General features: G+C 47.9%; 1 protein-coding gene across 2 annotated transcripts in view; it reads right to left on the bottom strand.

The window, feature by feature from the left end:
- Positions 1-4,857: 4,857 nt before the first annotated feature.
- The window catches only part of grik4 (glutamate receptor, ionotropic, kainate 4), a 201,066-nt gene continuing 181,937 nt past the window's right edge, over positions 4,858-23,986 (bottom strand). For both annotated transcript variants that reach the window (XM_035385732.1, XM_035385731.1), the window contains 9 exons: positions 21,235-21,438; positions 18,126-18,239; positions 14,906-15,015; positions 13,783-13,956; positions 12,616-12,781; positions 11,528-11,753; positions 11,113-11,241; positions 10,641-10,759; positions 4,858-7,861 (listed from right to left, as the gene is read on the bottom strand). In XM_035385732.1, coding sequence (XP_035241623.1) covers positions 7,469-7,861; positions 10,641-10,759; positions 11,113-11,241; positions 11,528-11,753; positions 12,616-12,781; positions 13,783-13,956; positions 14,906-15,015; positions 18,126-18,239; positions 21,235-21,438 — 1,635 coding nt within the window. In that variant the 3' untranslated portion in view covers positions 4,858-7,468. The remainder of the gene's footprint in view (positions 7,862-10,640; positions 10,760-11,112; positions 11,242-11,527; positions 11,754-12,615; positions 12,782-13,782; positions 13,957-14,905; positions 15,016-18,125; positions 18,240-21,234; positions 21,439-23,986) is intronic.

Here is a 23,986-nt window from a genome sequence, read left to right as displayed (position 1 = left end):
TTTCTGGGTTTGACAGAGCATGCTTATTATGTCCTACGGTAGCACCTGTTGAAAAAATTGCATTAAGTCAGATTTCCACCAGAGGGCAAGATCACAATGGAAATTAAGTTACTCTGGATGAAAGGCTGCATTACCAAAAGTTGTCCACCAGATGGAGTATTTAGACAGCCTGCAGACAGCTCCAACAATTCTTAGAGAGCCACTGGCAGTTAGATGGAATTTTCAGAGTAGTGGACTCATAGCAGACCTGAACAGGAGACCAGCAACATAGAAAGACGACGAATGATCATGTTTTTATATCACTTTAAACAAAATTCTTCTTTCATAGATCTACATAATATCTGGGATCTGGAAAAACAGTCTCACACTATCCCAGTGTGCTTTGGGCGAGAGACAGGAACATACCATGGGCAGGTCACCAATCAATCACAGGGCAGACGCACCATTCACTCACATACTCATACCTGTGGGCAATTTAGAGTCTCCAATTAGCCTACCTGCTGGGAGGAAACCAGAGTACTTGGAGGAAACCCACACGGACACGAGGAGAGCATGCAAACTCCACTCAGAAAGGCCCTGGCTACACCACTGTGCCACCCTAAAAAATAGAAAGGTTGTATTCTCCAATACATGCAGTATAAATTTTGGTTAGCATGAATGTATTTGCGTATTCTGGAAATATTAGTATTTTGCCATATACATTATGGACATGTAGGTTAATTTCACCATGATCCTGAAGCATTAATATGCACCTTCCTATAAAACATCCTCGTCTCTGTAGTTCCCAGGCGTTTACCAGCACATCCTCGTCTCTGTAGTTCCCAGGCGTTCACCGGCTCTCTCGATAAATGATTTGACTGAGTAATGCGCACGCACGTGCACAGATGATTGGTCACCTCACGTGCAGTCTATTGCAAGTGCATGCTCAGCTGCCCTGCAGCGGTGTTGCATAGGAACATGCATGTAGTGCTGCACCGCGCTGCCGCTAGGCCCGCGTCCCGTTCCACACGCGCCCGGTCGACCGGCGCATATTTCACCGCGGTGACATTTATGTACGGCGCGATGCGACCCAGGCCGGCTGGCGGGCGGCCGGACGGGCGATCGATGCTCCCCGGTCTGAGAAGCATCGATCAGCGCGGGGCGAGGGGGCCGCACAAAACAAACGATCCTCCATTTTACCTCCGCCAAAGGCAAACAACGTCAAGATGCTTTTTGTTCAGTGCGTTCCACATAAACCACGTAGGGGCCCGAGACAGGGAACACAGGCTGACAGCGTTTCACCTTGACGCTGCACCCGGCCCCCAGCTTTAATCTCAGGTGCGTCTCCTTTTGTTCCCCATATTGGAATTGAAGCGCGTTGTGAGGAAATCAATGCCGCTCCTCCGGTTTGTGTGTCCATTGGCTGAATCCAATCAGACACCCCTTTCCAGCCAGGCCACACTATACACATTAAAATGTCCCTGTGTTAATTCAGCTCTATCAGAGTACATACAAGTTCAATAGGGGCCAGAGCCAGGACCACTATATAACTCTGTAAGAGTTGATTTAACACTGAACATTTTACTGTGTAACGCCAAGGGCGCCCGGGCGGGACGACCCGTGATCGATACGTTTACGACAGCGGGGGCTGAAGTGTGGTGACACTCCATCAGCTTCCTCCCTTTCCGGATGCCTTTTCAAGGCTGTGCTGTTTATCTTCGGTGGAGGTGAAATACGCCACGCGCACTTGCACATCTCTTTACCAGCGCCATGCTGTGCCCTGAATTACACTCTGAAGCACTAATGATACAGCTGATGTAGCGGAATTAGATTCTGCGGGTTTAATGACACAGCTGATGTACATGAATTAAGAGTCTGACAGAAAATTATACACCTGATGTTCTTGATGAAGGGTTTGAAGGCTGAAATGAGCGTGGGTTCTTAGAATGCGTTCCCTCTTATTAACCTCCAGCGTACAAACTCCTGCTGTCTACACAGCTTCAAAACTTTCAATGCACACACTCTCCTGTAAAACACACACTCCTACAGAACACACTCTCCTGTAGAACACACACTCCTACAGCACACACTCTCCTGTAAAACACACACTCCTACAGCACACACTCTCCTGAAGAACACACACTCGTACAGCATGCACTCTCCTGCAAAACACACTCCTACAGCACACACTCTCCTGAAGAACACACACTCCTACAGCACACACTCTCCTGTAAAACACACACTCCTACAGCACACACTCTCCTGAAGAACATACACTCGTACAGCATGCACTCTCCGGCAAAACACACTCCTACAGCACACACTCTCCTGTAGAACACACACTCGTACAGCACGCACTCTCCTGTAGAACACACACTCGTACAGCACACACTCTCCTGTAGAACACACACTCGTACAGCACACACTCTCCTGTAAAACACACACTCCTACAGCACACACTCTCCTGTAAAACACACACTCCTACACACACATTCGTACAGCACAGACGCTCTTGCTGGACCATGCAGGTCCCATGTCTTTTAATGTAAATGAGTTCAGCTGAGCGTCTGTGCAGTAGAATGGCACAACATTTCATTAGATGTAGATTTATAAATGACTAATTTCACTGGACCTGAAGGGTGATGTGCCTTTGTGACTGGGTAGCAGACAGCATGAGCAGAGGGGGGCGTCCGTCTGCGGACTAGAATGCATTTGTGCAGCCAGGCAGGTCCTGGCATAGAGGGACCGTGCGGGGAGATGACCTCTGAGAGGGACAGCTGAAAACAGATGGAAAAGGAACACTGACAGCAGGCTTTAAGCTGGGCCTGTGATGGATTGCAGAGGTGCTGCTTGATTAAGCAGCGAGGCTTGCTGGTGCGTCTCGTACATTTGCCTTCATTAACTGCAGTCACAGCTCTATGCTCCACGTGCCCTTCCTTTCCTCTCCATCTTCCTGTTAAGCCCGCAGTTTGGCTCATCTTGACACAAGCGCAATGAGACGCATCCGTAAGGCTGGTTAGAGATCTCTTTAGAGATCTAATTTGTTTCGTTTTCTAGGTCTGATGGTTTGGTAGAGCCAATGGCTGCTTATAATGTCTTGAGCATTCTTGCTGATTCTCAAGACATCTCGCTCATAGGCTGAGGTGGCAAACTGAGCATGCTCGCACACAGAGCAAACTGGGCATGCTCGCACACAGCAAACTGGGCATGCTCGCACACAGAGCAAACTGGGCATGCTCACACAGAGCAAACTGGGCATGCTCACACATTGAGCAAACTGGGCATGCTCACACACAGAGCAAACTGGGCATGCTCACACATTGAGCAAACTGGGCATGCTCACACATTGAGCAAACTGGGCATGCTTGCACACAGAGCAAACTGAGCATGCTCACACACAGCGCAAACTGGGAATGCTTGCACACAGAGCAAACTGGGCATGGTCACACAGAGAGCAAATTGGGCATGCTCACACACAGAACAAACTGGGCATGCTCACACATTGAGCAAACTGGGCATGCTCACACATAGCAAACTGGGCATGCTCACACATTGAGCAAACTGGGCATGCTCACACACAGAGCAAACTGGGCATGCTCACACATTGAGCAAACTGAGCATGCTCACACACAGAGCAAACTGGGCATGCTCACACATTGAGCAAACTGGGCATGCTTGCACACAGAGCAAACTGAGCATGCTCACACAGAGAGCAAACTGAGCATGCTCACACACAGCGCAAACTGGGCATGCTTGCACACAGAGCAAACTGGGCATGGTCACACAGAGAGCAAATTGGGCATGCTCACACATTGAGCAAACTGGGCATGCTCACACACAGAACAAACTGGGCATGCTCACACATTGAGCAAACTGGGCATGCTCACACAGAGCAAACTGGGCATGCTCACACACAGAGCAAACTGGGCATGCTCACACACAGAACAAACTGGGCATGCTCACACATTGAGCAAACTGGGCATGCTCACACAGAGCAAACTGGGCATGCTCACACTGAGCAGACTGGGCATGCTCACACATTGAGCAAACTGGGCATGCTCACACACAGAGCAGACTGGGCATGCTCACACATTGAGCAAACTGGGCATGCTCACACTGAGAGCAAACTGGGCATGCTCACACTAAGAGCAAACTGGGCATGCTCACATATTGAGCAAACTGGGCATGCTCGCACACAGATCAAACTGGGTATGCTTACACACAGAGCTAACTGAGCAAGCTCGCACTCAGATCAAACTGGGCATGCTCACACTCAGAGCAAACTGGGCATGCTCACATTCAGACCAACTGGGCATGCTCACACTCAGACCAAGCTGGGCATGCTCACACTCAGACCAACTGGGCATGCTCACACACAGAGCAAACTGGGTATGCTCGCACACAGAGAAAACTGGGTATGCTCGCACACAGAGCAAACTGGGTATGCTCGCACACAGAGAAAACTGGGTATGCTCGCACACAGAGCAAACTGGGTATGCTCGCACACAGAGCAACCTGGGCATGCTTGCACTCAGAGCAACCTGGGCATGCTCGCACTGAGCAAACTGGGCATGCTCGCACAGGCAGCTAACTGACCAAGTTCCACACAGGGACAGCAAACCGAACATGCAAAATTTGTAAACCTTCCACTTGAGTTTCAGTGTACTATTATGTATGAAATATTATCATTGCTAAAAATTATATTTTATATCATACCACATTATTTCAAATGATGATAATTATTTTGATACATTAGCAACACCTGACAAGACACTAGCAGCTGGTGGTAGGTGCTAGTGTAGTTCCTGGCATGGTTTCCTCACTGCTTCTGTTTGCTAGCAGAGGTTTTAAAAAAACAACATAAACTCTCTGGATGGGTGTTTTTTAAAAGTTTTTTTTAATATAGAATAAAAATGACAACATAGGAAAATAAATCATAGAAAAATCTGCTTCTGAATCCAGCCTCACACAGAACTCCCCACTACAGGTCCTGGAATTGCTCAGTATGGTTCACCGTCATTTCATCTGACTTGCCCTCAGCCTTAATCGCTGCCACTCTGCTTACCTTCTATGTACATGCAATTAATTACCATATAAATTGCTCTGGGTTTGGATTGATTTTAAATTAGTGTTTTTTGTCCTGTAAGACATTGGCATTTAACCTCTTACTTGATGACAGGTATTCATTTACATGGTGTCAGTCAAGAGGCTGGTACAAAGATGACCGCACTGGACAATAACGATCCACACAGGTGCTTGCTAGGGATGTTAAATTTGGCAGACTGCTGTAAATATTAACCAACCATTTTAATATTTACATTATAATGTGCCACGGCTTCAATCGTTTAGCATTTTAAGTATACTGAAAATTCATACAGGAACACATGCTGTGCGAACCACAGTTTAAACCAGCACATCAAGTCTACACCGTAAGACACTAGAATAAACACACTTGTTAGATAGCTGTTCTACCTCATATTAATATTCTCATAAATAGCCAGTCTCTTTGGCCAGTCCGCTAAGCCTCCCTGCAGTGGTTTCTGTTTGCATTCTGAGAGTTATTAAAATGTTCAGAGGAAACCATTATCTGTGACGATAGCTTGTGGTAATGTTTGTACTTTGCACATTTTCAAGGTGCATATTTAACATTCCAGGGACATGGCTCATACACAGCAGGTTAATAGAGGACATTTTTAATTTGCTCAGATGGTTATTCCTGGACCTGGACTGGGAAGTTTTGACCGAGCACACCCTCACACAGTGACTGTGTTTACACACCGAAGATGCAGCGCCTTTACACAGGAGTCTCTGCGTGGAGATGTATGCAGTTCGCCTCGCCTTCCCTCCAAACCAACTCCAAACTTCCAGACGACTGTCACAGAGCAAAACCAAAGCAACCTGTCACAGGATCGACCTCTACTAGAACAAAACACATTACTTATTCATCTACAGTTATTCACACTGCAAGGAAGCATATTCAAGTGGTCGGAATTTACTTTGCCTCCAGGGAAGAACACACAGAAAAATTTGAAATGGAAAAAGGAAAGCGGAATTAGATGCGAAAATGGAAAATGGTTCAAAATGGTGAGCATCTGTACCAGGGGAAACCTAGTGAGTCTGTGAGTCACAGAAGGAGTGGAGCCAGAGCCCTGGTCTGGCAGCAGTGACTCGTACATTAATCAGAAGCTTGTATTATTTAATGCTACTGTAAATGACACATTGATTATGCTACGCATAACCTTAATCGTTTGAACAGGTAAGAATGACATGTAAGTAGAGACTCTGCACTCATTCGCTTGTTTGAGCAGCTGGTTCAGAGGATGTGAGGCATTATGGGAAACAGACACAGCCGCCTCTGCACCCCAAGGTGTGAGAGTCGCCTGTGTCTGAGGTGCACCATTTCAACGTGATGAACACATCTTTAACTGAAGTAGAGCGGAAGATCGGGCACTTTCTTATGAGTCACACACACTCTGGCTCATCACCGTTAAACATTTACATCTCAATCCGTATAACATAATATATGCATTGGACTGTACAATTATACAGCAAAGACACAGTATGTGTTAGATTGCACATTCTGCATGGTAACATTTACAAAGTGTAATATTAACATGTCCAAATCAGACCGAGGAAGCTGTGAACCAGAAAATGGAAAGATATGGAACAGGCTGAAGACATGAACTGAAGATGAATAGGCCATGAAAAATCATGACAAAAGCTATGTGAAATGGGAACAGGTGAGAGAGCAAGACTGCAGAATGCAGGACAAATGAAAAAATGAGAGGAGAAGAACATTTCTGATGGTGCAATGGAATCTGTGTTACTGAGCAGATTTTAAAACCAGGAAAACCACACTGATCTTCACCCTTCCAACACCTTGATCTTCTGTCATGCATGTTTCTGAAATGTATTTAAAACCTATTAATATAGAATATCTCCTATGTTAAAAAGTCCTTGTATACTCAGCTTGTGTTTTGTTTGATGTCATCTGTTCAAAGCTGTGCTGTTGTCACTCACACAGTTTATGGCACTTTAAGTAAGACTACTTATAAGTCCTTCCCTTACAATGAAGAGGAAAGGTTGTCTATCCCCAATACCAAATTAAGCTGTGATCATTCTGACATCAGTAACAAGGATAGTGATAAAACAATAAGGGGAAATAACTTTTTAAAAAGAAACAAAAAAAGATTTAAGCGGTAAAAAAGACAGAGTTCTGCATAGTATGCCATCCCTCTGCGTTGTGCTCTGGGAGGACCTGGGAGAGCCCATGGAGAGGACATTCCCCTCTCACAGCCAGGTGAACGCCGCTCACCAGAGTTCCGTCACTGGGTCCAGAGGGTCCCATGACCACGGTATCCATGGGAACCCAGGGAGCAGCAGCTGAACCCGCCTGACCAGGCTCAGGCCCTTCCGAAAAAACTCAAATGTGGAGCAGGCCGCCCTGTCCCAACAGCTCAGGGGCCCGTACTCGGCCCTTGCCCCAGGGCTATTCGGGTTCACTGCTGTTGGAGGCCTTGTCCCACTCAACGCTGTCCTCGCTGTGGGCCGGCGACGCCGCCGCCCCCCCCGCCCGCACCCTCAGGCCCTGGAAGCGCCGGCACTCGGGGCAGATTCGGGCGTGGCCGCAGCTGCGCATGACCAGGGCCGCCTCCTGGGCCAGCCGGTGGGACAGGGGTTCGGGCGGGGCGATGCCCAAGCCGGCGCACAGCTTCCCGTTGCTGAGCCCTGCCCCTGCGGCCGACGCCCGAGCCCTGCGCTCCTCCAGGGGGAGGGACCGTGTCCGCAGAAGCCCTGCCCCCCGCCTGCGACGCAGCTGCAGGCTGTCCTGGCACAGCACGATCCCCTGCAGCTCCCGAAACATCTCCTCACACACGGACACCTGCACAAAGAGGGGGGGGAGGAAAAGGGATTTATTTTACTACTATAACCCCATTTCATTATTAATTCACAACTGTTTATGTAAACCAATTTTCAAATCAGCCCTAATTCTGTTTTCCTTTCTCTTCCAATTTGGAACGTCGTATTGTGTTTGTAAACCCATCTCATCACTGCAACATCCTCTGACACCTTCAACTGTGCGCACTCACATTTGATTTAAAAGCAATCTGGTCGGAAAACAACTGTGTGACAGTTAAAGGGTTAAAGGCGACAGAGACGACCAATTGCTCCCTGCCAAAGCGTATTCTTCTTCACTGTGAGGTCCACAAGCTGTGAAATTGCTGGAGTAGTACACTTCACACTCTGACACAGGCACTCTGCAGGCACCTGATTTCACAGATGAGCTGCCGGTGCACAGACCCGCGAGATAAACCCTCCCTCTCTGAGCAAGACTATGCCCCATGGAGCTGCTGGCCACAGTTGGTACTGGCAATGGTCTGGATTCCATACCAGATTGTAGGGTGCTACACTACATTGGAACCCACTCAAGCAACCCAGCAGCCTCCAAAACTGGATTTATTTAATAAATAACATAAATAAAACCAAGCAGTCAAAAAATAAGGGAGGCAGCATTCCTGCCTGTAGCTGATCCTTTACTGAATCCCTCCGTTACTGAATACACTTTCTGAATGTGCCACTCTCTGCGCTATTGAAATCTTGTGGCATCTGGTAACCCAATACATTTTAATCTAGATGACATTAGAACTTTAAGGTCCCACTTCAACCTCCAATATACTGTACCTTATTTGTCTAGTTATCCATAGCACTAATCTCTTTCCAATGTAAAATTCACATACTGAGCAATTTGCATGTACATACTGCACATTACTAATGGAGAACTTTCAACAAATGACGGCAGAGTAGAGAGAGAGAGAAAGAGAGAGAGAGAACTTGTGTTTGTGCATGTGTGTGTGTGTGAGAGAGAGAGAGAGATTGAGAGAGAAAGAAAGACAGAGAGAGAGAGTGGGCACTGTGTGTTTTCCTGGCCTATGCTAATCACATATCAAACTGAAATATAATCACCCCTCCCACACTGTGAGATTTACAATGTTCTGTTCCTGTGCTAGTGTACAGGTTTGCAGATGCAACATGATGCACGTATGGTGGTGTGTATGTGTAGGAGGAGGCTACAGGTATAATGAGGTCTCTAATGTAGTTGGGCCCAGATGTAGAGGTGTGCAAGGGTAACAAAGTGCAGGTACAGAGGTGCACTGCAGCTCTATTTAGCATACTGAAATCCATGCGTGACACAGGCCTCATTATGTCTAGCATAACAAACACACACATGCACATACACAGAAATACACAAAACATATGCTCAGATACAAAAACATACACACATACTTAGAGAAAACCATTGAGGCTCATGTAAGGATGCACACACACAAGCATCTATATACTGGCATGAATAACATATTAAAGTATGTAGGATACGTCTGACAGTGGTCAGCACCTGCTGTGTCTAGTGCGACTATGCCTTCCCCCCAAAGGAACTACTGCATTTTGACCTGTGCCCTTGTGTTCGCATTGTAAGTCGCTCTGTGTAAGATCTTCTGCTAAATGCCAGTAATGTAATGAAAGAATGCCCCCCCCCCAAACCCAGTCCCCTCCCCAGCCACAAGAACTCACGGGGCCTGACATTTTAAGAGACAAACACTGAAGTTTTATTTAACAAAAGTCACAGTGCATTGTTAGGAACACAAAACCTTGACAGAGAAAGAAATCAGATTTGGTATAAAAAGACAGAATTTAACAGGAAAACGTCTAACACAGTTCTTGCTGGTTGTTGAACTCCCTTCTGATTTTGAGTCAGAAATACAGTATTATTGCTCTAAACAGTAGGCGGTTGACAAGCTTTGTGCTCTATGAGCATGTTGATGTGAGAGGAGTGCCTGTGTGTAGAATGTGTTAAGTGTGTGAAGAGTGTGTAGGTGTATGAGGAACATATAAGTGTGTGTATGTGAGGTGTGTACAGGCCTATGTGCAGACTGTGTATGTGTGTGAGGATTGTGTAAGTAGTGTGTGAGGAACATATAAGTGTGTGTATGTGAGGTGTATACAGGCCTGTGTGCAGACTGTGTATGTGTGTGAGGATTGTGTAAGTAGTGTGTGAGGAACATATACGTGTGTGTATGTGAGGTGTGTACAGGCCTGTTTGCAGACTGTGTATGTGTGTGAGGATTGTGTAAGTAGTGTGTGAGGAACATATAAGTGTGTGTATGTGAGGTGTGTACAGGCCTGTTTGCAGACTGTGTATGTGTGTGAGGATTGTGTAAGTAGTGTGTGAGGAACATATAGGTGTGTGTGTGTGAGGTGTGTACAGGCCTGTTTGCAGACTGTGTATGTGTGTGAGGATTGTGTAAGTAGTGTGTGAGGAACATATAAGTGTGTGTATGTGAGGTGTGTACAGGCCTGTTTGCAGACTGTGTATGTGTGTGAGGATTGTGTAAGTAGTGTGTGAGGAACATATAGGTGTGTGTGTGAGAGGTGTTCAGAGGCCTGTGTGCACACTGTGTATGTGTGTGAGGATTGTGCAGGTGTGAAGGTAGCATATAAGTGTGACTGAGTATCTTTGGCTTTTAGCGCTGCAACTTGGCGAGAGGGGGGCAGGGGCGGGACGCACGGGTCGGGGGGCGGGACGCACGGGTGGGAGGGCGGAGCCTGTCTCGGGGCGGGGAGAAGGAGAGGAAACACAGGCAGGTAACGTAGCCCTCTCTCACCTCTGCTCCAGGCGTCTTCCGAAGCATCCACACAAACTCCAGCACGGCCATGAAAATGGCCACCAGCAGGCCGCACACCAGCACCACAAAGATCCCACCGATATTCTCCATACCCAGCCCTGTAGCACACATAGCTCACACAATTAATGCTCTTAGGTAACTAGTGAACAAGCTCATTCACATCATTGGTTTTGGTTAAGGCTATGATGATGTGGTGAGGAGGTGAAGTACAGAGTGTGTTTATGTGGTTGGAGACTATTAGAGATTGTGCTTGTATGGATGGAGGTATTAGAGAATGTGTTTATATGGATGGGGGTATTGCAGAGTGAGTTTATATGGATGAGGGTATTAGAAAATGTGTTTATTTGGTTGGGGGTATAAGAGAAGTGTTCACATAGATGGTGGTATATTACATTGTGTGTTTATATGGTTGGGGTATATTGCAGAGTGAGTTTATGAGGCAGGATGGTACCTTTTGCACGATGATCCTCCTCTTTAGGACACTGGCCCCCATCCCACCATTTTCTCTTCAGAATTTCCAGTCTGTTGTCCTCCTGTAGTTTGAGGATCGCCAGGTCAAACTCGTCCCTGTAGAGTGAACCTGACAAGAGCAGAGCACATGACTGACATAATGCTCACAGACCGGCTCACAGACCTGTACTCAAACCTGCTCACAGACCTGCATTCAACCCTGCTCATGCCAACAGACACATATACACTTAAACCTGCACAAACACACTCATACCTCACAGGATGTGGAGGCGGGGCTCACGACACTTTGGAGGCAGACCAAACCAACAGGCATTACCCACAGGCACACCTACACTTAAACCCGCACAAACACGCTCATACCTCACTAGCTCACTAGCTGTGGAGGCGGAGCTTACCAACAGGCATGCCGATGCCGTAGCCCTTGGTGTCCAGCAGGCCGCCGATCTGGGTGAGGTTGCAGTTGCGCTGGCGGTAGTACTCGTTCATGGTGCTCTCCAGCAGGTAGGCGTAGTTGGAGTTGAGCACACGGGCGATGCCCTCCTCCGTGCTCTTCACAAACAAGCTGGGCTGCTTGGAGTGCATGAAGTTCCACATGCGCTGGTACGTCTGGTACCGTGAGTTCTGCGCAGACAAAAAAGAAATACTTGCGATATGTGGAATGATGGATGTTTAAAGAGCATCTGCAGCTTTTCAAGTTTACCACACACTGATTGTTCAATTTGTGTTGGATATCTAATAGATAGTTGAAACCTATTCAAACTGGGGAAAGGAAAAGTATATCGTTGGAGAAAATGAGCAAACAGGGTTTCTATGTGACTGCTTTACACACGATCAGAGTAGCCAGACAATTTTACTGGGGTTCATTTTCACGGACCAGAGGGATGTCTTTACTGTGAGTATCTGTTCTTTATTTGCTGTAAACAACATATATCAGTTGAGCGGGAGGAGATAAAGCTGGAGAGCAGCGCTGGCAGGTACGCAGCAGTAGCAGGTGAGCAGCAGTGAGCAGCAGTAGCAGAAGAGCAGCAGTAGCAGTAAGCAGCAGTGAGCAGCAGTAGCAGACGAGTAGCAGTAAGCAGAAGTGAGCAGCAGTGAGCAGCAGTGAGCAGCAGTAGCAGAAGAGCAGCAGTAGCAGTAAGCAGCAGTGAGCAGCAGTAGCAGAAGAGTAGCAGTGAGCAGCAGTGAGCAGCAGCACCAGTGAGCAGCAGTAGCAGAAGAGCAGCAGTAGCAGTAAGCAGCAGTGAGCAGCAGTAGCAGGTGAGCAGCTGTGAGCAGCAGGAGCAGGTGAGGAGTAGTAGCAGGTGAGCAGCAGTGAGCAGCAGGAGCAGGTGAGCAGCAGTAGCAGTAAGCAGCAGCAGCAGCAGTGAGCAGCGGTAGCAGGTAAGCAGCTGTGAGCAGCAGTGGCAGGTGAGCAGCAGTGAGCAGCAGTAGCAGGTGCACAGAGGGAACAGGTGAGCAGTAAGATCATGATAACGGGCCTCACCTGGAAGAAGGTCATGGTGGAGCCTCCGTGCATGGTGCCGTACTCGATGGCGGTCTGGTCAGCCAGGTCGTCCACAGACTCGATGGGCACCTCCATCCTCTGCACGGTCAAGAAGGCCGCCAGGTTCGCCGTGTAGGAGGAGATAATGATCAGCGTGAACGCCCACCTGTAGCAGCCACACCCACAATCAGGCCTTCGTCATCATCATAAAGATCATCATCACCACCACAGGCAGGCATCAGCACAGTTAAGAACCGTTTGTACTGTGTGCCTGTGTGTATGTCTGGATAAGTGCGTTGCATGTCTTTGTATGCTGGCATGTACCTGTGTATGTATGTCAGTTTCTATGTGTTTTCATAAGTGCAATCATCCATCTGTGTGTGCCTGTGTGTTTGCTGTTGTTTGCATAATGCAATTCAGGGCTACTCAACTCCAGGTCCTGCGGGCCACAGCGTCGCCAGGTATTTCAGTCACCCACGCAATAAACCACCTGATTTACTAATAAGTTTACTTCCTGAACCAAGGAGGTAAAATAATCAGTGAAACCAGGTGGTTTAGTGCATGGCTAGAGTAAATACACGATGACACTGTGGCCTGCAGGACTTGGAGCTGAGCAGTGCCGATGTAGTTTAATGCTCATTAGTGCAGTTTTGTTCTTGTTTGTCTAACTTTGTCTAATGTTCAATAGAGTAATTAACAAGCTGTCAATCGAATCTGCACTTCTTGCACTTACTCTCTCCAAGGACTATAATTTCCCCAACTACAGAATTACTGCACCTCCATCCCCGGTCCCCGCACTTGTGCTTGCATCCTAATTCTGTCTGCATAAAAGCGTCTGCTAAATCCAAGTAAAGAGGTGTGCTTATTTCTGAGTGTGTGCTTGTGTGTATGTGCGTACGTGTGCGTTTGTGTATGTGTGTGCGGGTGTGTGCGTGTGTATGTATATGTGTATGTGTGTGCGTATGCGTTTGTGTGTATGCGTGTGTGTGTGTGTATATATGTGTATATGTGTGTATGCGTTTGTGTGTATGTGTGTGCCTGTGTGTGCGTGTTGTATATGTGTATGTGTGTGTATGCGTTTGTGTATATGTGTATGCGTTTGTGTGTGTGTGTGTGTGTGAGTGTGTGTGTGTGCATATGTGTGTGCATGTGGGTGTGCATTCTCACCAGACTCCGCTCACGCAGCGTGTGGACAGGGCTCGGGGGGCGATGGTGGAACCCTGCTGCATGAATCCCCCCACAGGGAACCAGAAACTGTTTCCCAGAGAGTACTGGTTCATGAGGAGGTTACAGCGCCCCCTCAGGCAGGGGTGGGGATTGTACCACTCATAGGGGGTGAGTCTGAGACACAGAGAAACAGGTGAACAGTGAGGGGAATGGGGACTCTGGGGAGATACTGCAGTCTGACAGCCACAAGAAACCAAAGATTTTCACTGTCTGAACACAGTGCTCAGGAGTAAGACTGTAGTGATGCACTGTGTGTACATGCACATATACGTGTGCACAGTGTTTGTGGACATGCACATGTGAACAGCATGCATGTACATGTGCATGTATGTGTGCATGTAACTGCATGTATGTGTGAAGTGTGACTGTTCATGCGCATGTGCACAGTGTGTGTGCAAATGTGCATGTATGAGTAAAATGTGACTGTACACACGCATGTGCACAGTGTGTGAGTGTATAAGCACATGTATGTGTGCACAGTGCGTGTACATGTGAATGTATGTGTGCAAAGTGTGTGTGCATGCGTATAAGCACATGCATGTGTGCACACTGAGGGTAAGCTGTATGGTTTCTCATTGTGCAGGAACAGTACCTTTAGGGGCCGTTACATGCTGGGAAGCCATAATATAATCTAATTTAACTGAATTTCAGGCCTGATTGGGCTTCTCACAGAGGAAAAAACAAACTGCTAGAGTTCAGATCATCCCTCTGAGAAACCCATCTTAATGAATACTCTGAATAGACATGAGTTTGAGTGGAATATCCTTTATGACAAGCCTACTATAATGGAGATGGGAATGTTTATCTGTCTCATTTGCTGTGTTAAAGGATAGCAGCCTTTGAGATCAAATTAAAGACAGTCTAACTAATGTGAGTCCATTTCCTCCAGTATAAAAATACAGGGACATTCTGAGCTCTGCTCTTGATAAAAGCATTAAAGGGGCTTATGAAAGAGACAGATAATTTTACTCAGTGATATGTTTTTAGTTAATGCAGAAGTAATATCCCACATTGCAGTTACGCATAATACTCAGCAGGTGTCAGTGTGGAGCTGCAGGCTCACCTGGCCACCAGGAAGAGGATGCAGCTGACGGCCAGGTACGCCAGCAGCATGAACAGCCACACGCCTGGAGAGAAGGGATCCAGGAAGGAGAAGTACCCCGGCCTGCGACCCTGAAACACAAGCAAGCACAAACAAACACACACACACACATGCACACACACACACACAAGCATTAATTACACAATTATTCGCAGCTGTATCACTGAGCTTCATATGTCCATTTAGAAAATAACAATTTGCCAAACAATACATGCGCATGCACAGTCAATGAAAATACATGCATATTACTGTATACGCAATCCTCTGCCAAATCTGTTCTATCATCTCTCAGTAACACCAGATAGATATGACGATTCAGCCTAAACCCACACTGTATATCAGATCAGAAGTGCGGTTTGTAATGCATACGCATGATTAATTATCCCACAATTAGGCAAGCGCAGAGCTGAATATTCATTAGTCTGACTGTAATCATATACAAATCAGTGTAATTGGGTAAAATGTGACTTGTGCTCATAACTCAAGAGACGCAATCACGGTTTTGCCTTAGAACTGGCCCAAAGCTACACGGTGGCCAGTATAAAATGGGGACCCATCTGTTATGGATCCTAAATCTCAGTTTGTGTGTAATAACATTCACACTGAACTGTGACCTGAGTCTTGGCACGTACTGCAGGCGAAGTCCTGGATTCAATATACGGTTTATGGAATAAGGGATATTAAGGGACTAGACAAACACTCTCTCACTGCATTAACTGCATTTTGCCTGCTGTTTACACTACACTTTTCATAGAATGACACCCCCAACATCAGGGTGAAGACTGAACTACCAAACAGCATTTTTATAGAGAGCCCTACAGTGCTCTGATGCATTTCCCTGACACAGAATACCAACATACAAGTATGCAAGTACACAAGTACTCAAGAACACAAATCCAGCACATGCTTGCATGCGCACACGCACAAACACATCTGCTCACACAAGCCACATAAATCACCAATGGGAACTCCAGGCATTAGTCTAAACAGCGTAATTAAACTGTGTTCTTAAACAGGTCATTAAAATCAAATTGGACTCAATTTAACTCCATCTTCAGTTTTTATTGATCAGGGAAAATTTAATCTGGGACCTGAAATGTGCAGCGCAGCTGCTGGTAGGAATCAGTGCATCTGAAATCAATAGTAGATTACACTGAAACTCGAGGAATCCCACAGATTCAAATATTGCAGGTTAGGGCTAAGATCTGGGGCCAGCAGTGACAATGTGGGGGTGGGGCAGATCCCCCAGGTACCACACGAGGCGCTGTGTCTTTACGTTCCCCTACTCAGTCCTTTAATTCCTGTCTTCTTACTGATAGTGCCAACTCCACCTAGCCCCCACACACATAGCACCCCACAGCACCTCAACACCACTCTGCACACAAACACACAGCACCTCACAGCACCTTAACACCACCCTGCACACAGCACCCCACAGCACCTTAACACCACCCAACACTTCAAACACAGTACCCACAGCACCTTAACACCACCCAGCACACAAACACACAGTACCCTAACACCACCCTACCCCCTCGCACACAGAACCCCACAGCACCTTAACACCGCCCTGCACACAGCACCCCACAGCACCTTAACACCACCCTGCACACAAACAAACAGCACCTCAACACCACCCAACACTTCAAACACAGTACCCACAGCACCTTAACACCACCCAGCACACAAACACACAGCACCACAACACCACCCTACCCCCTCACACACAGCACCTCAACACCCCCATACCCCCTCACACACAGCACCTCAACACCCTCCTACCCCCTCACACGCAGCACAACACTCCCAGCACCACCCCCGTCCCGCGATGCAGCGAGCATGAGATACGGATGCACTGTGCAAAGTGCACAGATTGGCCGTGGGGGCGCGCACACAGATAAGCCTATTAGCAGCAGCTGCGCAGGTGACATGACTGAGCTAACTGCGCACCTGCTGCTATCGATTCTCCCAGCCAATGAAGTGTTACGCAGCAGAGGACGGGGGGCAGGAGGAGAGGTTGTGGGTAAATGCCCCTGCGGGACATATTAATACCGGCACGCGCCACACCGAAACGGCTCCATCCGGTGGGCCGGCCCCGGGGAGATCACCGCGTCACCTCGGGTTTGGCGAGCGGCTTTGATTAATGGCGTGCCAGCGCTAAACATAAAAGCCGTATCGAATTTGCAGCGCTACCTGTGGTTACGTCCGGGCCGTTATTGGTGGGAATTAGATACGTGTCAGAGTGGGATGGTCTCGCACATTGAGAATGAAAGCAGGGCATTTATCAGACAAATAGCTGCTACTGCAGCAGGGAGAGGCACACTGCCATCCCTTCCCACAGACCGCGGACAGACACGCTCACTGGCAGCGGCGCCATGACCCCAAACACTCGCCGCCATAATAACCTTTTCCTCATTTCAGCTTCCTCCTCTCAGTGTAAGATGTGTAAGGAAGTGGCAAGGCAGATTATGAATTTATCTCCATCAGTGTAGATTGAGCTCTGTGTATCTGTAGGAGGAGTTATATGCAGCTGTGGATGAAGCTCTACTGCCGTAGGCCATTACAGATTGATTTAAACAAGGCAGAACAGGTGAGTGTAATCTCTAGTCAATCAGTGACATTAATGGACTAAGGACTGTCAGGAAACCAGCATTACTACTAACCCTGAGGGGCAGATTTGAGTATCCCTGCTGCAGACAGAGCTCTGTGTTTGTGGGTGGAGCTTTGCAGATGGAGCTCTGTGCCACTGTGAGCGACATGCTGAGAGTGGGGCTCTGTGTAATAGTAGGGGAGCTCTGTCCAGTTCCTGGTGGAGGTCTGTGTAGCTGTGGTCAGTGCTCTGTGCAGTCACAGGAGGAGGTCTGTGTAGCTGTGGGCAGTGCTCTGTGCAGTCACAGGAGGAGGTCTGTGTAGCTGTGGGCAGTGCCCTGTGCAGTCACAGGAGGAGGTCTGTGTAGCCGTGGGCAGTGCTCTGTGCAGTCACAGGAGGAGGTCTGTGTAGCTGTGGGCAGTGCTCTGTGCAGTCACAGGAGGAGGTCTGTGTAGCTGTGGGCAGTGCTCTGTGCAGTCACAGGAGGAGGTCTGTGTAGCTGTGGGCAGTGCTCTGTGCAGTCGCAGGAGGAAGTCTGTGTAGCTGTGGGCAGTGCCCTGTGGTGGCAGGCTGCCAGGGCGAGGGTCTCACCAGGTGAACTCGGTACATAATGCTGATGCCCAGCGTCATGAATGGCTTGGAGAAGTCGATGACCTTCTCCCTCTCTGCCGTGATGGTTAGGCCAGCAACCGCAAGGTCAGCTTTCTGAAATACAGCAATGTCAGTCTACTGCACAAAACACAACAGATACAACCACTCAGATTTTCAACAATTAACATTGAATTGAGCCATATTTTACTGGAGGGGTAAAGTTGAAAATGAACTGTAACACAGTTTGAAAATGGTTTTAAATGTCTCAGGGGAAATCACCAAAAAAAGAAGAAAATAATCAAAAAGCAAGAATTTATAAACTTTATAAACTACCATACTTAAAAAGGGGGGAAAGTGGGCAGTTTGGAAACTGGAGGAGGGAGCCATAATGTAAAAAGTGTGTGTAAAGCACCGATACAGGAACCACAGACTTTATCTCCCATCCATACCTTCAGCAAAAGGAGTGCAACCATTTACCGGTTGAACTGGCCTACGGTTGGATTTCCCTTGAAAAGTCCACAGAAATGTACTTTTATGTATTTAGCAGACACTCCTGTCTAGAGTTGTATAAAAGGCGCATACAAAACGGTTAGGCAAGGACGAGCGGAAGCCAAACCATTAAAGTCACAACCCGAGGTATCACTGTTAATACATAACTTACTGAGAAGTAGTAAAAAAAAAAAAAAAACAGCACTGCAACCAAAAGTTCAGTGTCATAACAGGCGCAGAATGTGCAGTGCAGTCACATAATGGGAGTCCATATGTGAGGTGTTTTCCAGATTTGGGTTCCCGGTGAGGTTAACGGCCTGGGGCATCTGTTATCAGTGCATTTCTGTTTTACTCCTCAACAAACATTTTATCGGCCGCGGCGGCGTGACACCAGCCGCACCTGCTGCGGCCCGGCATCGCCCGATCGCCGGAGACGTGTCAGTTCATTTAAAATGCGCCGCCGTTGAAATATTAATAAATCCGCTGAATATTCACATTGATTACCTGACACTTCTCCCATCCAGTAAAGAAAATTCAGCCGTTCGGTCGGCTTTGAATAATGCAGTGTTTCTGCGTTTTGCGTCGGTGCATTTGTATCCGTTTAAGCTCAAACACAAGCAGGCGCCAGAAAAAAACAACAATGCCAGTGGTTCTTGTAATCACTGAATAATGCGTGCAGTAAGCCATCACTATGTAATGTGTGTACTGAGGGACTACAGTGTGTAATGCATGCAGTAAGCATCACTGTGTAATGTGTGTACTGAGGGACTACAGTGTGTAATGCGTGCAGTAAGCATCACTGTGTAATGTGTGTACTGAGGGACTGCAGCATGTAATGTGTGCAGTAAGCATCACTGTGTAATGCGTGTAATGAGGGACTGCAGTGTGCAATGCGTGCAGTAAGCATCACTGTGTAATGTGTGTACTGAGGGACTACAGTGTGTAATGTGTGTACTGAGGGACTAAAGTGTGTAATGCATGCAGTAAGCATCACTGTGTAATGTGTGTACTGAGGGACTACAGTGTGTAATGCGTGCAGTAAGCATCACTGTGTAATGTGTGTACTGAGGGACTACAGTGTGTAATGTGTGTAATGAGGGACTGCAGTGCGTAATGCATGCTGTAAGCATCACTGTGTAATGCGTGTAATGAGGGACTGCAGTGCCTAATGCATGCTGTAAGCATCACTGTGTAATGTGTGTACTGAGGGACTACAGTGTGTAATGTGTGTAATGAGAGACTGCAGTGTGTAATGCATGCTGTAAGCATCACTGTGTAATGCGTATAATGAGGGACTGCAGTGCGTAATGCATGCAGTGAGGGGCTGCAGTGTGTAATGCATGCAGTGAGGGGCTGCTGTGTGGTGCAGTGTGTTTCCACTTTGCCTGGAATCCTCTCTGCAGCTGCCTGCACCCCTTTGCCTCCAGGCTTTAACTGGACAGCCATACAGAGTCTGCTCTGCACTGCCGTTATTCTTCTCACAAACCCAGCCACAAACTACCCCCCCCCCCTTTCCGCTGCTCGCTCTCAGCCATCCATCGGACACCCCCCCTCCTCCCCGCTCCTCATTCCCTCATTCTGCCACAGAAGTATGTGGCTCACAATTAAAACAAGTGGATGTTCAAGGTCACCAAGGGAGAACAAACTTCAGAGAAACAGATTGCGGTGATAATAGGAGTCGGCGTTTCTTTCTTTATTTCTTTAATGCCGCTGCCCTCCATTAGCCTCGGAAATTAAGACAGATAACTTATTAAACACCCCCCCTCCACCCCCCCACCCTCCCAACCTCCCTCCCCCGTCCCCCCGCCCCCCAACCCGCTGCCCAGCGCAGGGAGCCATGGCTCCAGATCCCCGTTCCCCAGGCTTAATGACAACACCGCTCCCCATTCATACACGCCCCACTGACACAACCCCAACCGACTGCGCGCAAAAAAAAAAAAAATTAATCACCATCCAGCCGTAAATGTTTTTAAATAAATAATATGTGGAATATTTATGTCGAAAAGGTTAAGAGCGAGGCTCACAGAGTAGCTTACGGAGTGTGAAAAGCCTGCTTGTGGGTATCAAAACTGTGCTAATTAAACGAGCATAGCGGAAGGTTGGTGAGCTTTTTAAAGCACACTGTCTACCTGCCCAGCAGGAGTGGGGAGGGAGATGCTGCTCAGGGGTGGACCCAATTGACCGTTGTTTATGTGTAGGGGTGTAAGGTCTGTAAGATTCACAGTGCATGTAAAGGTCTTTCAGTTCTGGAAGATGTACAAAACGTGAAGGATGTGTGCGCCCTATAAGGAATGTACATTGTGTATGACATGTACGCTCTATATGGCAAGTAAGGTGTATGTGACTTTGTAAGGTGTATGTGATATTGTAAGATGTATGTGACATTGTAAGGTGTATGTGACTTTGTAAGGTGTACGTGACTTTGTAAGGTGTATGTGACATTGTAAGATGTATGTGACATTGTAAGGTGTATGTGACATTGTAAGGTGTATGTGACATTGTGAGGTACATGTGACTTTGTAAGGTGTATGTGACATTGTGAGGTGTGTGACAGCACGCCGCTCGGTGGCATGTGCGGTGTGTGCGGTGCGTGATGGTCCGGCTCGGTCCCAGTCCTCACCCTGGAGATGAGCTCCCCCACCATGCCCGTCCAGGTGCCGTTGGTGCCAGAGACGCCGTACACGCCGTCGCCCACCAGGCGGATCTGGTACTTGAACTTGAGGATGTCGGCGAGCTCCTTCAGCATGTCTATGCAGAAGCCCTCGTAGAGCTCGTTCCCCTGCAGCTCCTGGTGGTTGTGCCGCAGCATCACATAGGGGTTCTCCTGCAAGCGCACGCACAGCATCCTCACCCCAGATCACGACTGCGTCCCGAGCCCAACGTCCCGCGTCACGCGTCCCACGAGCGTGACGCCCCTGTACCCTTCCCAGGTCGGACTCCTACAGCTAAGCAGGCATGGGCATGGCTGGTACTTGGTTGGGAGACCCTCTGGGAAAACTAAGTAGCTGCTACAAGAAGCACTGACAGGTTAATAGGGGCCATGCTTCCTTCTGGACAAAATAGAAAATCCAATTCCCCAGTGCAGTGATGGGGCACTGTGATGTAGAAGACTCAGTCCTTCAGATGATACCTGAAACAGTACTGTCCTGAGTCATAGAGCTTATTAAAGATCCTATGGCCCTTTTAGAGGAGTTAACCCCAGAATGTATCCACTTTGATTCCCGAGCTCATCCCGGCAAAAGAGAACCGAGTACACAGTTGACCTACCTGGTTTGAAAAAAGAGAAGGTTAACTAAATAAATCCTACTGAATCCTCTCCCTGGAATCCAAGTGCATCCTGCATCCAAACTAGTCCTGCACAGTTTGGTTCATTCCGCACCCTGCCCAGTCCTGCACAGTTTGGTTCATTCTCCACTCTGCCCAGTCCTGGTTCATTCTGCACTCTGCCCAGTCCTGCACAGTTTGGTTCATTCTGCATTCTGTCCAGTCCTGCACAGTGAGGTTCATTCTGCAATGTGCCCTGTCCTGTACAGTTAGGTTCATTCTGCAATCTGTCCTGTCCTGCACAGTTTGGTTCATTCTGCAATCTGCCCTGTCCTGTACAGTTTGGTTCATTCTGCAATCTGCCCTGTCCTGCACAGTTTGGTTCATTTTGCACTCTGCAATGTCCTGCACTTGGTCTGTGTTCTCCGTCTGAGCTCCTCTTGTTATTTACAGCTTTTGTCACAGGCAGTAGAGAAGACAGGCTGATTTAAATTGGTTTCAAAGGGATTTATTGCATAATCTGTTGATAAAATAAAGAAAGCCCTGCACAAAAAAAACCATACAAACAAAGAGCAGGACATGCCATTATTCAAAGAACAGCTCGATATGAAAAGATTTGATAAACCTGCACAGTGCAAGAGTGGAATGCTATTATAATAACTTATTTCTATTTATATCGTCTTATATATGACATTTATCTGATACAAAGCTAACAGCATTTCGTTTCGTTTCTCATATGCTTAAAATGGATGTGAAGAGTTTCACACAGTAATATTAAAAACAAACCTTATTGGATTAAATGTAACTGGATTGAATAGAATTATATTAATTTTAGAATGATTTATAGGTGTATATTTATAGCCAAGTTCTAAGTCCTAAGTCCTTTGTTTGATTAGGAACTTCTGGTCAGCCATGGTATTTGCTACTCCATTAATCGTGGTTAATGGGGTAACAACAACGTATTTGCAGACACATTATCACCTTCCATCACCATGGCAACATGCGTGCAAATTTCAGGCCCCCCTGGCTGTGTTTTGTTTGATCTTTCACCTGTTCAGCCTTAGAGAGAGAGAAAGCTCAGCCGAAGCAACCCCTAAACTTCATCCCTCAGCAAACCGACACAATCAAACCCATCCCCATACAATCCCTACCCCCCCCCCCCCTCCAAAACATAAGGAGCATCAGAGAATAGCTGCCCATACCTTCAGCCCAAGCAGGTCAACTACAAATTACACAACCCCTTTAACGACAAACAGGCGAACAACAAATTACCCACACATGGCGACGGCACAAACCCAAGGGCATTAAGGCCCGAGCGGGAACGGGGGGGGGGGGGCTCCCTGTCTATAAATGCAGATCCCTCCGTGTGTTCATTAAGTCATTAAACGAGCGCTCCGGTCCCTGCCACTGCCGCCTCCTCGGGCCGAGCTCATGCCGCTGCGCGCGGGCGGCACAATATAAATGCAAATTTTGGCCCGGCGGTGGCGCGGCCGAACCGCTGAGGCGTTGCGGGCGGACGCCGTCGCGCAGGCCTGCTTTATGAGGGCGGGCGGCGCTCTCCCTCCCCGTCCCGCGGTGCGTTAAATCGCGGGTTACAAGGGGCGAAGGCGGCTCGTAAACCAGCCTCGCCGATTCGGAGAATGGGCCCCCGCCGACCGGCTCCCGGCTGGGGGGGTGGGGGGGGCGGAGTGGGCGGCTCCAGTTAATTAAACGCTGAGCGTAACGCCGGCCGGCCCCGTCGCTGATTTACAGCGTTAATGGAGGCAGACTCCTTTTTATTTATTCCTGAATAACCCGTTATTAGCGGATTCCACCGAGAGTACGACACCGCTTCCCGCGCTTGACCTGGTTAGCAGCTGACACGTAAAACCAGACGCCGCATCGACCCATCAATCATGCGCGTGGCGGCGGCATCGATCGATAAACGGCATCGTTATCAACCAAAACAGCCTCACCTCAGGAGGGGCTCAAACAAACCCCGGGAATCTGACAGAGGAAACCTTTATGCTGCCTGATAGAGAATCGAGCCTGTCTCACCTGTCTAAGTTCCAGCTCCCCTTGTGTCGTAGGAAAACCCATACATATTTACATATGTAATGTGTGTGTGT

This window comes from Anguilla anguilla, chromosome 12 (genome assembly GCF_013347855.1).
Source record: "Anguilla anguilla isolate fAngAng1 chromosome 12, fAngAng1.pri, whole genome shotgun sequence".
Classification (NCBI taxonomy): domain Eukaryota; kingdom Metazoa; phylum Chordata; class Actinopteri; order Anguilliformes; family Anguillidae; genus Anguilla; species Anguilla anguilla.
Note: the sequence above shows the minus strand (reverse complement) of the source record. Positions and strands in the feature narration are given on the sequence as shown.